The sequence below is a fragment of the Branchiostoma floridae genome, chromosome 1 (assembly GCF_000003815.2).
Source record: "Branchiostoma floridae strain S238N-H82 chromosome 1, Bfl_VNyyK, whole genome shotgun sequence".
NCBI classification, from domain to species: Eukaryota; Metazoa; Chordata; class Leptocardii; order Amphioxiformes; family Branchiostomatidae; genus Branchiostoma; species Branchiostoma floridae.
The window spans coordinates 13,040,404-13,055,851 of NC_049979.1; the positions used below are offsets into that span (position 1 = coordinate 13,040,404).

The following is a 15,448-nucleotide window of genomic DNA, read 5'->3' on the forward strand; positions in this document are numbered from 1 at the left end:
TACCGAAATAAATCGAAGGACTTAATTGTGAGTGACGTAAACGCGCGACAAAGGTGTAAGTACTGATGTGATACTCATAGCAAGCCGCCCCGTGAACGAAATCTAACACTATAAGACATTAAGCTATCGTGAACTTAGCGCTGATGCCATTGCTGTCAATAAATCCAGTCTAAGACAATAACTCTTTTTTAGCTTCAGTTCAAGAAAAGCGTGAAACGAAACAAAGCAAGGAGACTATAGCATTCTGGCCCACTAGATCAGCAGTCTTCTGCCTCCTCCCATCCCTCCTCCAGAGATGATGATGATCCGTACACAGCGCAGGTGCGTTGGTTAGAACAGCGGCTTTCGCTCCCTACGTACGTCTCAGACAAAACGAGTGAAGGCTTGCCCAGTACTGCGTACCGAACCCGGAGGTTTGTTCAAGCTTCAACTGTATTAATCCTATAAATCCATTTGATCAGTGCACGCCATTCTCTTCTGACTGGGCGTCTACAATGGCGGCCACCTTCTCGGGTCTGACAAACTTGTGCACCCTGCCAGGCGGCCGCCACAGCCGGCCCAGGTTCTTCTGCTCGTCCTCTGTCAGCTCCATGGTCGCGCCTTCCGACAGCGTCGCCAGGATGAACTTGATCGTGATGGTGTAGATCTCCTCCATGTTCTTTGTGTACCTGTCGCCCAGGACTTCACTTACGGCCGTCAAGAACGGCTTTTCTACTTTCTGTGGACACAAATGACAGTAATGAGTAATCAATGGAAATTACTACAGCTCAGTCATAACCATGTGAGGTTTTAACAATATCTGTGTTGACATTCAATGTCGATACATTGTGATAGATGTAAATTATTGACCGATTCTTTACTAAGAATCCCCAAAAAATATTTTGGTTGTTTTACATCTGTGCGTGACTTCAAGTATATTGGCAAAATTGACGATAAATGGGTGAAAGAACAGGCGCATGCATGACAATATCTGATCAAAACTCATATACTTCCACCTAGTTACCAATGAGTTATCCAAAAAACCAGATCTGTCCACCTCATTTTGTACAACTTCTAATATTACTGCAATCAATTCAAATGCATATCTAAAGTCCAATGAACGCTAAATAAAAATGATTATCTGGTTGGAATAACAAAAACTGGTCTATCTTTGATTGTGAATGAATATTCCTTTATGCTCATTGAAAACATTACTTCATTTAATACCCTTGATACCAAGCTAAGCCAATATGATATTATATCGACGTATTTATTTGAGTGTATACGTTTTCATTTCTTACAGACACGCTAGCAGAATTTTCATAACTCAGATTACATGTAGTTCATGCTCACTGTGCTTGTCATGGTCCATATTTACTGTACATATCCAACATTACTTGCAGTTACAGAGAATATGTAACGGCAGATGATTGCTTGCGTTAACACAAATTTTATATGCATGTATATAACTCACACTCAGAGAGTCTTTTTTTTCAATATCATTTTCTGAAGAGCAGCTAATTACACCCCCAGGCAGGTGTGCAATTTTGGAGGCTGAGGAGGAGATATCAATGGCGAACAGTGGGCGGTGGGAGAAGATCTCGATTTTTGTTATATAGCAAGAGTGTAAGTCTAAGTAAACTAGTAAGTTCAAGGTGTTTGATATTCCAGCTGTTTGCATGGCTCAGGTCTGATAACTATTAAAACAGGAAGAAAAGGTGTGCGATGTTGGATATCAAGCTGTTCTCCTTCCTGCACACAAGCTCCTACTTCTTGTATCATTGGCAGAGTTTGCTTGCAGGTTCTTTCACTCTACGGAGCTGCTTATGATATCAGTGCCACTTTGTGGACTGCTGGCTGGGACCCGGGCTGTGGACCACTTTCTGGCAGCTCTCCAAGCAGATGTATTGGTTGGGTATTTGAAGTCTGCGTTTCTAAACTCTCTCCACCTATTATGGTGCGCGCTTTCATGAGCTCACCGTAGTGAGACGGTAGGCTACCGGACTTTAGAAGTCATTTAACTACTATTGAAGTTATGAGTTAGAGTACATCAAGCTGCAGCTTCTAAAGCAAGCAATAGACCGTGATTTGTGCACGTATCTGCTTCTCTTCCAGCTGATAGAGTAAATGGATTGGGGATACTGCTGCCATCCATCATTTTCGGGATCAAAGATCACTTTCATCTTTCATCTTATTGTATATCTTGCAAATTGTCTTCAGCATTTTAGACTGATGAGTGAGAGATCATGATTATGAGTTGGTGCCTCGGTGTAAGCATGAATCCTTCTGAAGATGTATGAATTTCTACAATTTCTGCACCTTTCAAGTGTCATTTAACTGGACGCCTCATCATACGGGTGTGTGGCTTAAGCTCGTTTTTTTATTATCTATTCATTTATTTTTGTGCCGTTTTCTGTGCGTTTCTTTTAGTGCTTCAAAGCAGGCCCCTCTGCTTGCTGAAGCAGAAGTAGAAGTAGACAGAAGAAACACCAAACAGAAACAAGCATAAGCCATACTAGAAATCACAGCATCAAAAGCCGATAGAGCCCGGGGCCCGGCGGGCTGGTTGCGGAAACGAAAAATTGAAGTGTATGTCAATAAATATGCACAAGTTATGCTCTTGAATGATTTCTTTTACATTTGTGTGTGTTTGTTGTCTTTCATATCCTACATTTCGTTCCCCGAAACTACCCGGCCGGGCCCCGGATTGGAAATATAACCTCAGCATAAGCCGTCATCAACGAAACCGGGCAATGACCCTAGCATCATGCACGGCGGTCATTGATCTTTGTCCTAGATCAATATCCGTGACGTACATCTCAGGTGTTGTTTCGGCTATATCTGTGTCAGTAAATTTGTTCACCCATTTACAATGGGAAATAGGACGAATAGGGCCTATTATAGCTTAGTATGGTTCTACTATGTACGCCACACATACGCCTTAGTTTGCTGTCACAAAGTCCTATTGGGAGATAAAGCTGCAGTATTAAGGTTAATGAACAGGTCTGTGCGCCCTAGGTGCAAACTGGCCCTGATGGATGCATGGCTGTAACTACACGCTGCGGAAATCACGGCTGGCCCAAACGCCAGTGGAACACCAACTGCGCAAGCCAGCAGCCGTGTGGACTAGTTACAAATGACGCATGGAACGACTTATCACACAGACACAGCTCAAGCTTGCACCAGACGTTTTTCTGAACCATCTTTCTAACGATTAGGAGATTGAATCGACGATGGTTCCATGTCTGTGAAATCGATCACGCCGGAAAGGTGTCTTTTATTGTACACACTACAAATTAATAATAGCGACCCATCAATGAACTGGATTCTTAATGTTTGTGTGGATGGGGAAATAACCCAAGGGACCAGCACAAAGGAACCAGAATGACAGATATTTCTTCCATGCATCACGAGAATAATGTATCTATTGATCTTTTGAGATTTGTGGAAGAATTGACATGCATAACAGGTGACTAACCCCTTTTAATCTGCCAGAACCAGACTGTAAGCTTTGAACCAGTCACAGCGCAATGGACTCCTTCTCTTTTCGACTAGTGCATTGTGCCCTTTATCGTGCTAAAGGTGTGACTCTTCTCAAACACGCGACCTGCAACATATCGTCACATCCGATAGGATGTTCCTAACAAAAGCCAGGTACTCATTTTCACCTGAGTCGAGTGAAATGTTCGGCCTGTGACCTGTCCTTACCAAGAAAACGCTTGGATCGACGTTGTACCGTTGGTGCATCTTGCCGACGTCGTGTAAGACCTTCATGACGAACACGGAGTCGTCTAGATGGGTGATGGCCTCGTGCAGCGCCTCCATCACCGTCGCCGCATGCGCGTCCAAGATGGCGTCCTGGTACAAGACGTCCGCGTCCCTCTCCCTCAGGTGGCGGAATTTCTGATTGAAGACGGCCATGAGCTGGGGGTCGTCCTTAAACAACCTGGTGGTCAAACAAAAGAAAAGATTGTGGATACTTTGAATAATTGAGTCGATCATAGATATTCGGTCAGTGATCTATTCAATTAAGCGCCGGTACGGCCCAACTTGGAACATAGTGCCATCCCCTGGGATCTGGTATGGTTACAATGTGTGTTGGTGGCTCCCTTGTACGTCATTGTGCCTAGAAACTAGTAATATCAATAGTAATCGTCACGGTCGTGGTCGTTAACGGGTTTATAAACAAAGTGATGAGTCAGGTGTTCCTCCTCCTTTCCGATATAAGAGGCGACAGCAGGACGTGGAGAATAGTCCGACGGAAGTCATTCAGTGTCACTCGGACGGCTGTACTTTGGACCTCCTCCACTGCCTGTATCCCTTTGATGGTATACGGATTCCAGACGATGGCACTGTATTCCAAGTGGAGCCGTTGTCTGACTATTCATTATCAAACACATCTCAAGATTTAACATTACTAAAAAACGAGAAGCCGAACAAATGTGTTAGACTAGTTTTAGAATCCATGTTTTAGATTAGTCTTAAAACCCAAGTGTACTGTATTACTACCTTTTGTATTTATATGCCTGTACTTAGCCCGATAGGGCATGAATATGCAATAAAGGCTATTACGATTATCGAAACCTGAACAATAGTGGAACGAGGATGTTCACATACAGATCTGTAAAGTTGTGGAATCTATTAGTGTATCTAATCCAGGTGAATTGAAGAAGTGGGGCGGTTCTTTTGTTGTTGTATGTCAAGAGTAAAGTTCAGATTTTCCTGGAAAATATTCCAGTCATGTGTGGTGTCTCTGAAAAAGCTCAGTATTAAAACTGACATATTGCATGGACAGAAGGCAGCGCCCCTGGGACAATGGAGCTGACTTAACCCTCACATTCAAATAAATGAAAGATCAGCCTTGACTTTTCTGCCGAAATCTCTAGTTATCCCCCTATAGATGAGGTTTCTGTCAGCTAGGCTTTGAGACCAAGATTGATCAATATCGTATTCATATTGTAACCCTATATTTGTTTAGAATTATTATATAATTGTAACTGTTTTGATGATCTTGTCAGAACTATCTGTGTTTTTGTAATATTGTTGCATGGCCTCTCGGGATGGTATCTAGCAGAGAAACTCTAACATTAACGAGGGTTTCAAAGTCCAACAACAATAGAACAAGTCCGAAGTCCAAACTATTCATATGAATATATATAAGTAAACAAGTTAAATGAATGTGGTGTTTTACATTTGACCCGTGACGTCATTCAGTCGGCCTCTTGTTGCTTTTCTTTCTGCAGAATTCTGTATGTGGTATGTTATTTTATGCTGTGGCCTGTGTCATTTTCTGTCTATCAGGTGGTCTTCGGGGGGGCAGACAGAAAACACAAAACAGTTGACCTTTACTGTCTTTTGATGTCTGCTCTGAGCTTCCTGCGTTTGAAGCAGCGTGGCAGGAGTGAGGCGGGAATGCCTGCCCTGGGTGATCTGGTCTGTAATAATAATAACGATTACAGCAGTAATGAGATCAGATGACGGCCTGTTATGATGCAGCCAATTACTTTGAAAACAGGCTGTGGAGCGAACGGAGTTCGTGGGGATTGTTTCATCTATTCAACATTCCGTTTTTTGTTTGTTTAGCCCTTCTTCCAAGATACAGGCAACTGCATTCAGTCTGTGGTTCTCTTTGGAGCCCCGAGTCATTTTGGGTTATCCAGATTCATCATCCGGAAACCCACAGAACTATATCTACTGTTGGTTTGCCACCAGTAGTGACTATCTTTGCGCCCAAGCCTGCTCCAGTTATCACCCCGCCCCTGATCGTCTACCTTAAGTAAAACACTGTGCACTGTGAACAGCAAATCATTTCTGGGCACCACAAGGCAAGACCGTACATCTGCTTCGAGATATTGGTCTTCCCGCACCCCGCGCTCTCGCACTTTGCACCTCCACGAAAATAGTGTGTGTTTACTGTAGCCTGATTAAATCGACCCACCGTATAGCGCGGTCCGTCCAGCCGTGGGCAGGGGATCTAGCATTACACTAGTATTACTGTGATTAGAGTTGATAGAACTGGGTTATAATCGGCCACATACGAGAGGCGAATCGAACATTACTAGTACAGTGGAAGCAATAACATAGCACTCAAATGACGTACTAATATATAAGAAGGTTTTACACGATGATGTTGTCTGTTCGCTTATATCATTCCAGTTCAAACTCTTAGTATGTAACGAGTTTGACTGTTGCATGTGAACTGAAAGTAATACAGATCCCTTACTTAATATTTTAGCTTGTATGTCATACGATAGCTTGGTGGTGTGATTCATGTACCAAGTACAGAAGAGCATTCATTTGAGCATTACAGCATTTTGGTAACTCAATACTTATCATACAGTATGACGTATGTGGAGACTTCAGAGCGATGGTCTGCAGTAATGCTGGTCCATTAGAATATTGGGTGAACGGGACTATGGGCATAGACACTTCGCCGCAGGGTTTTACGATCAATTCATCGCCACATAGCGCAAAATCATGACCTTAAAGCGAACAGGGAAAACGGAAGCCGTAGCTATATGGAGGACTGTTCGCCTTTAATCTGCATTCCAAGTAGCCAGGCAAGGTGAATCATTGCCAGAGCCTACATGCAATAGCACAGGATATTAACAGTGGGATATTGAAGCATTCAACCATTACGAGGGTGTTGCACCCTATCTTAGTGATAACTTCTCTCTGCTACTCTCTGTGACGTTGTTGGGGAGAATTGTCAAGTAGACAGTAGTAGAGACACAAGTGCTATATTGTAAAGAAAGTAATGCTTTAGGTCATGTCCCGCGGAATGTTTTAGATCCATCTTAAATTTCATCGGTTGCTACGTCAGATTTTCAAGTCATGAGCGAAAAAGTCTAGCATATGCCACCGTGAAATGCACCATACTTATGTGTCTAACACACACACAGACGCATACACACACATGTTTGGATGACGGTGCGGCAAAATTAGGTCATAAAAATCAGAGCACCTAAAGGTCAGAGCCTTGAGGAACCTACATATTTGATATATATATATAGATATTTGATGGGAGCCACGAGCCAATCAAAGATCAGACATGCATGTACGTCATACCGAAAATTGACCATTAATGTGTAAGTACTCAAGTAGCAGAGTTTTCGCTTTCTTTAAAACGCCCCCAAAACTCCTCAGCCACGGTTATATACTACCTTAAGCGTCTTCGTACGTTAATTGATGCATCTTTGATAGAGTATGCAATGTCAGTAAACGTAGTGACGAAATGTATATAAGTGTGGAAATAAAACTGCAAGGAATGCGAGAAGACATTTTTTTTATACAGTACGACGTCTCTGTGTGACAAGAATTCCAAAGGGCGGCACAGTTAAGTGAAATGGATATTGGGGTGATTGTTTTTGCTTGCACTGAAAGAACCTTATCAGGATTTGGACAGCTGTGATGCAATCATGACAAATAGATATCGTGATTTGTGTGGGGCTTGATGGTTTGCGGTGTGGAAGCAGACAACTGACTAGGCGAGTAGATGCGAAATCACTGAGCCATGGGGCGTGGGATCTATAGCAAAACAAATACTGTGTCTGAGATTTGTCTCAGCAGATACAATAAATGACCACTTATGATATTTTCTTTACTTTATCACTAGCTGACCAAGGCGGTTTTGGGTGGGGGGTGGGGGGTTGTATTCGAAAATATAGGTAAGGATCTTTTGAGGAGTACCAATTTGTAGTCTCGGAGGCCGAACGGACCTACATCCCTGACGGGCATCGGTGCAATTGGGATCTAAGCCTTTAATCTTTACTCCTGGCCCGAGAGAGAAGATGACGTTTGTGTGTCAATTTCTCATGGAAAATCCACTTTTCCAATCCATTACAGCACATGAAGTGTCTCATGAAGTCCATCGCCGTGTCGTTAGAAGTGTCCTTAAAACGTCAACGTAGAGACGCGGGTTGATGTTGGCACAGACAGCGACAATGGCGAATTCTAGTGTCAAAGTTGAATGGTACTTTGGCTGCGACTCACGCATTGATATGTCTGCTACGGCTAAGAATAAATTGAAGTGAGTCAAAGTTATAGTCAATCACTTATGTCTAACTGTGAATTTATATCATCTTTATTGTTATGGGTTTTCTCCATCTCTTGAAACATAGTCATCATCTTTATAACAATGCGGCTGTTTTTGGTCATCCGTCGGTAATATCATATATGTGACAGCCCGGGGGTTAATCAAATTGTGATATCGTTCGGGCATCATCAGCGTTACATGCTGAATTCACTTAGCGGATCCAATCAGCGGAAAATCTGTCTGCGCGCAAATCAGCGCTGAAGATTAAAAGTAGAAAAAGTTTGTGATTGAAAAGTTGAAGAGATTACTCAGGAGGAATCATGGATGTCACGTGACGACATGGGGTGCTGCACGTTCACCGTCAGCGGCCGGATCCCCGCCATAATTGCCTTCTGCTTGCAGCCCACGTGGGGCCGTTTACAGAACGTTATTTTCTGGGTCTTATGAAGTTGGAAGAGGAGGAAATGCTCCAAGAATCCAATGGGGGGAAATCAATGAGACGCCAAAGTAACACACGGGAATACAAATATTAGCTTACGACGTCTGCCACAAAGCGGGAACGCCCACGTTGACATTTCAGGATTGCCACGAGGAGCAGTCCGCAGTGGTTAAACTGTGGGAGTAGATTACTTCCTCTCCCGACAGGTACATGAGCTGACTGGACGATATATGATGATAAGCTCATTTTGGAATCCTAAACATGTCCGAAGTGACATTGAAGAGTAAGGAAGCACAATTATCACGATGTGCAGCAGAGATATAACTAGTACAGTACTGTTTTAGGTATCGCCATTCTGTACAGTGTAAAGCTCAGCCTCGAAAGGCCTTTGAGCCTTGTTATGTTGAACACCTCAACAGAAAATTGCGTCGCCGTAAAGACGGGTCGAGGCTTCTGCATACCGCGTTACTAATCGCATTTTTCTACGCAGAGACATCCAAGGGCAAACTGCCTCTTGTATGTACCACAAGGAGTTTCGAGACGACCGTGGTCCCTCGGCGTAGGAGAATGTACTATATAATCGCAACGAAGTAGTTTCTTCAAATTCATGTGAAGGCTTCCTGCTTGTAGTCCCCCGTGCAGGTTTGCATGGGGTGACGTTGACCGTGAACAACAGAAAGACCACCGAAAAACGCGAGAGTGTTTCCATCTGTCAGAGCAATTTCCACCGAGGTAAAACAACAGGGTATGGTTGTCTTCCACAGTTAAACTACAGCACAGCTTTTTGTATTATTTATGAGATATCTATTTTCTATTGATGTATTAGCCTTTCGTGTTTCCCAGATCTGTTATATCGTAATGGCACGTCAAATTACATCACCGAGTGCCCTCTAAAAGTGACGTGGTTGAAGTTGTAGGTTTATGTAATGGGGTTTAGTTCTCTGTGACGTCAATACTGGCACAGTTGGAGTGTTCCGTTGGAGGTCACGTAACCTTCCGGTATGTCGTATTGACATCGAAATGGAGTTTGAATTTCAGGGACGGCATCTGTGGAATTCATGTTTTAGTGATTGCATTCAATTTTTTTTACGACGATTTGTTTTGGTGCTATGTAAATACTTTGGTCGTTATTACCTCCATGAGGTCCTTGATATTTGATAAAAATCGTTTGTTAGCAATCAAAATTTTGAACCATGATATCTTTTTAAATTGCTGTACTTAACTTTTAGTGCAATTCCCCCTGGAGGAGAACATGTAAATGCCAACACAATTCAGACTTGACTAAATCAAAAGTCTGCAATATGGTATTTTAATAAAGATTTCAAAGATGAAGATGGGGATATTGGTTTGCCATGGGAATACTGTTTTGGAATTCTTGCGCCATTTGGAAGTCAAGTAAAGTTGAACATTATTGCTGTGGGTCATCCTAAAACAGTAGCCAGATGTGTTTGGTATGAAGATAATTTGCATGGGGATTGATATAATAAGATGCATGATTTGTGAGGAAATCTCTAAGACCCAAATGCATTCCATTATAGGACTATTCAAACATGTAATATTTATACTTTAGAGAGGACCATTGAGAGATATAAACTATACAAATTTGCATAATCACTTCGGATTTCTGATAATCCCATGACTTCTATAGCAAGACTTCAATACTCATTATGCTAATCATGTCCTCATTTGTATAACTGATGCAAAATGCTAGTGATAACTGAGAGGTAAACGAGAGGACTTACATACTTGTGACATGTAAAACATTGAATTTAGAAATATAAGATGCATTTGTGAAAATTGACAAAAAGTCTCCAAATACTTCGCTGCTTAAAATATAATTTTTTTTTTCATTTCATGCAGCATTCTTGCAATGCATCGTGTATATGAATTTTTTAATGCTAAACTAAAGTATAACTTTCACATGACCTGTAACGTTAGATGCCCCTGCTATCGGGGGACTCGTGTACGCTCTCCCGTCTTTCCGAGTCAGTTACTCATATTTTCTCAGTTGGTAGGACAACTTATTTCAAAAGAAAGGACACTCTTGGACAACAACATACCAATCATTTCAGGATTTTTGAACTGACATCGTACACCGACTCGTGGTTTAGTACCCATGTATAAGTGAGTGTAAGGCGTCTTCATACACTTAGGGACTGATGTGGCTGAGTACGTAACGCCAATTTCCTCTTTCTAATGAGTATCCGAGGATTTCGTCTCAATCAAAAATCCATTTTCATATCGCTAACAACCTGGTCCGGATCTCCTAACATCAGCGGTGGGTATGTCGAGACGGGAGGTGTTTTCCTCACCAAGCGTACACTGTGGAGTAGCGTATGAGAAAGATACTTTTACAGAAGCATTTACCTTTCCGCATGCTGTCTTCTGCATGATCTCATTTATTTGTTCTTCAACTTTATTTCTTGGGAGTTAAAGTGAGGAAACACTTCAAAGAACACTCACACGTATCTTGGGATTCTAACAATAGTTGCCATCTTGACATTATGTAAACGTCACATGATCCCCAGTATTTAAACGTACAGATTATTACCTTGACATAGCTTACTCGACTCTTTCGTTACATAATGAAGTTATGGGAACCTGATTATAGCTATCTCTGGGCAATAAAGCTGATGACATTATGCCGCCTTCTTGAAGCGAAGCTTGACTGAGAAACATGTAATGAAATACGACTGATCTCGTTTCCTCCGCACAAGCCTATTAATATAAGTATTATAGACTTTCTTGGGTGAGGACACTGTAGGTGAAACAACATAGCAGGGAAACTTGAGAACTACTGCTTCATTGTGCTTTGAATCATGCATGTGTCAGGTCTCTTGTAGATAACGATAAATAAAACCGTTGCGGAAATTAATCTACAAACTAGAAACAACCAGAATTTGCAATGTACATTTTTCTATAAATTCCTTCAAGGAAGTCAAATAATAATCACAATTTTCAAATTCTATGCTATTCAAAAACGAAAACTGCATAATATTTGGTAAGTGTCGATAAGCACGTCTTCAAATGGAGCACATTTCTTGTTTTGTTACCAGCTTGCTTCCCACTGATAGACAATATCTGATTTTAAAAGAAGCACGGAGTCTAATAAACACGACGTTCATCATGATACTCCCACCGGATTCCTGATTACGTATAATCCAGGATCACGTTTCTACCTGCAGGTAGGATTACTGTACTTTATGTTTAGGACTCATCTGCTTCTGTATCTGTACAGCCAGTGGAACTGCCCTTCGGCGTAATACACCAGCTGAGTCATTTTGACTTAGATAATATTATACACGATTTTATTACCTTGAACTGAAATCACAGAACCTAACCACCAAGTAACAACTAGCCTGTCCCAGTCAATCAGTAGCACTGCCGATGAGGATCTGTCGGCAAAGCAAGGGAAGGACCGTACGTGGTGGTGCAATTATTGTTTGACGGTGTCAAAGGGTCAAGGACCGACGATTCAAAGTAGGTTAAAATGTCCCAAAACCCGTGACCTAAATGATCTGGGCAGAATAACTTAAATGAATCGTCACGTTTCAGTCTAAGCTGGTCGAATGTACTGCGGGTAACCAGGCTGAATGAAGGTGTATTTTATAGTCTATGGCAGGTTATACAGCTGTGCTGTGACATTTGTATGAGTATCACGCATCACAATTCAGCTAATGAAGCTAGAGTTTACGGCTATGACGTTATCTTTATTTCTGTTCCTACACTTTCCTCTATTCTATTTCCTATTAGTGCAGTAACATGTCCAGATCCCAATGGCGTTTAAAGGGCCGCCTGCCCGGCTACATACCGCTAATGTTCAAGCAAATAGAATTTGACTTGACATTTTACATCCCGCATGGGGTATCGGAATACTAATAGACTATTAATCATTACCTGGGCGGCTTTCATGGCTCTGTAGTGATATCCTTGTAGTGATATTTATTGTTTTTACGGTAGAAGACGCAAGAAGGATACTTTAGAATCCAATTAGCTATACAGTGAGAGATAGCCATGGATATGGAGATGTCCGATATTTGTTCCTCCTCTGGCAAAAGTAAGAGCATGAGTTTTGGCTACAAAAACAAACTAGAAACCATTTTCATCAGGGTTGAATGATTCGAATTTTGAATCAAACGCCACTAAAAGGCTGTAACAAACGAACATGTATTCTCTACAAAGTCTGCTTTTAAAAAAAAATTATGACCCATTTTGTTATCCTTCTATAGATACAGAATTCTACACTGACTTCCTCGTCCTGGGGCGCTCTTTGTTGGCTCTCCAGTAACCAACGCATGGCTTCCGCGGTGATTGCTCCTGTATGCTCCCCCGGCCGAAAGCACAATGTATGTATGTCCTCCTCCCCACTTAGCTATGAACAATAGCTGACATTTGGCCGATAACGTCTTGATCATTAATGGGGGTCGTGACGTAGTGGTATGTTGTGATTGCGATTTTATAAATGGCCAGTGCGCGGGCGAATGACAGTAAATAGCTGCCATTGATATTTCCATAGTAACAATAAGTCATATCTGGGACGTGGGTAAGGCATCTTGTGAGGATGTGATCACTGAAATATCCTTGAATAAATGCTTCCTTCAAGCAAGGAGAGTTATCTCAGCACTCGAGTCCTAACAACTGCACACATCAACACCAACCTCACCTAACCTCTGCTTAGAGTATAACTTGATCGAAAGTAGCTTACGTCCTCCAGACTCACCACAAACTGTGCCATCAAAGGGCAATGACCCTCCTGCAAACCCACACGAGTTTTCGAGACTGAAAAGAAAGGAAAACTGGTTCAAATCTGCCTCATCAATACTGACGCCCTGTTGGAGAGACGTTATCCAAGAATTGAAGCAGAGTGAAAACTACCGGGACTTGAGATTCGAAAGTAAAATTGACTGCCATGATCACTTGGTAGTTTCCAATTGTTTGTTCAAAAAATCAAACCCACAGATAGCCATGTGCATATCAAAGCTATATATATAAAAATTAAATCAAATCAAAGGTATCTTATTGGCCAGCGGGTTTAAAACAAACGTTACCGTCCGCTCGGGTGATGGCGAGATCAGTTTTATGTATAGGGCAAACACATTGAATTCACGGATCAACACTTGCACAAAAAACAACAACAATAACGACGGCCTAAACGCACTGATAGTAACGTGCACGTCACGTACTTGTCGCCGTCACCCTGACTGGAAAGGGTGGCGCTAATGTCACTTCTACGTCAGTAAAAAGGCCCTAATGCTTCCCTGGCCACCCTGTGAGTGGTGGAGAGTGACGAGACGAAACCGTGTAATTGTCATATCAGCGTTGTTAGGACGCGACCCACGACCTTGTTTGTGTTGCTTGCACCTAAGTGTTTCCGATAAGATGTTTTTTATGTGCACAAATTTGTGACATCAGGGCGCTTTATATGCTCCAGGCACAACACATCGTGTCGGATGTATGAACGTGAGCTAACAGCTGCGGACTGAGATCGGAAGATATATCGAGCCATACTTTCGTGTAAGTTCTTCAAGTTATACTACATAATAAAGGAACAAGCAACATATTAACTTTTCATTTGCATGAAATATTACCACATCTTCTGCACTATCTTAACATCAGCGCAGTAAATGACAGGATCTCATCAGAAAAGGGAAATCCTCTAAAGCGGTAACAATCAAGGAAGGACCTAACGAGGCGTGAAACACCTCAGTTCGCGCATCCCGTTAAGGCCTGATAATCCCGAGTTGATAGACTGTTAGCTACAATTCGGCCTGCGTCACAATTCAAGCGAACGCCGGCCGAATTTTAGATCGGCTGGAGCTCGCTGAATTTCAAAATCGCCCAAGCGTCGAGTATTTTTCGCTGAAACTCTGCACCGTGACAAATTGGACTGGGCTCGGCCCTTCATTCATTTTTCTGCCTTCTTGGTGCACAGCTGACATAGGTTTAAATCCCAACGCCACGGACGAGCTGGTAAAAATCGCCCGAAACCTTTGTAGTCTCCAGGACGTCGGACGTATTTTGCCCGAAGTGCCATTTGGAACTCGCTGGCACGTCTGCCGAGCTCAGATCTTGATTTGTGACAGGGGCTTTATGAAGGGCTTCCTGATTGCCCGCCTGATACCCATTCTACCTGCTAATGGAAGGTAAACAAAATACAAGACTCTTCCGCGTCACGTTCTATCATTTAACGTTACTTGCACCTGACATTGTAACTGTTCCTGTTGCAACATTTAACATGTCACGTTTATGCATTTATGGGATTTGTGTATATTCTATTGAAGTAATCCCTCTCTGTACTTAGATAATCCTCCATCTTTACCTAACCTGCTATATAATGGATGTAGAATACCATCCTGAAGTGTTCGGCTTCAGGGTGGTTCCAGACAGGAATCCAAAATCGTTCAGCTCCGGTAATGGGAAATGAATCAGCGGAGATTTGTGTACACGAACGTGATGCAGCGCATTGAGCTGCGAAGGAATCATTGACAAAGTGTCACTGCTCAGCACAAAGCACCTAAAGGGCAACAACGTCGCCTGTAGTATTTACAGCATTCAGTGACGTAACTCCTTACACCTTTGGGGCTTCCCATGATAGCAATGACCTTACTAACATAGAAAGTTAGGACTGAACGTCTGCCGTGATGACGTTTTTGTACTGTGATCCATGACTCCCCTTGGAGGACAACAGTTCAGAAGACGTTTATGAAGCACAGCTGCTTTTGACATAAGATTTCTTTGCGCTGCTGGTGATACTTTTACGTTCTCAGAAGGATTTCTTTTACTATGGTGATAATGTGCTTCGCCCCAGGCTGCCACAGCACATTGGATACCTGGGCAGTTTTAGATAATCATTTATAACAAGAGCATACTCAATGTTTTATGGATAATTCGTCGCTCATCCCCACCTGAGATACAGGAAAAGTGACGATATCAGCATTTCCCCTGACTGATGTCTATGGTATCCGGAAAGTAAACAGGGTTCTACTTTGCATTCA

General features: G+C 42.3%; 1 protein-coding gene across 1 annotated transcript in view; it reads right to left on the minus strand.

Moving 5' to 3' along the window:
- Positions 1-6: 6 nt before the first annotated feature.
- Positions 7-15,448, minus strand: part of LOC118429879 (cytoglobin-1-like) — a 28,752-nt gene continuing 13,310 nt past the window's right edge. Inside the window, exons 2-3 of the mRNA XM_035840509.1 lie at positions 3,688-3,925; positions 7-718 (exon numbers count right to left, since the gene is read on the minus strand). Coding sequence (XP_035696402.1) covers positions 458-718; positions 3,688-3,925 — 499 coding nt within the window. The 3' untranslated portion in view covers positions 7-457. The remainder of the gene's footprint in view (positions 719-3,687; positions 3,926-15,448) is intronic.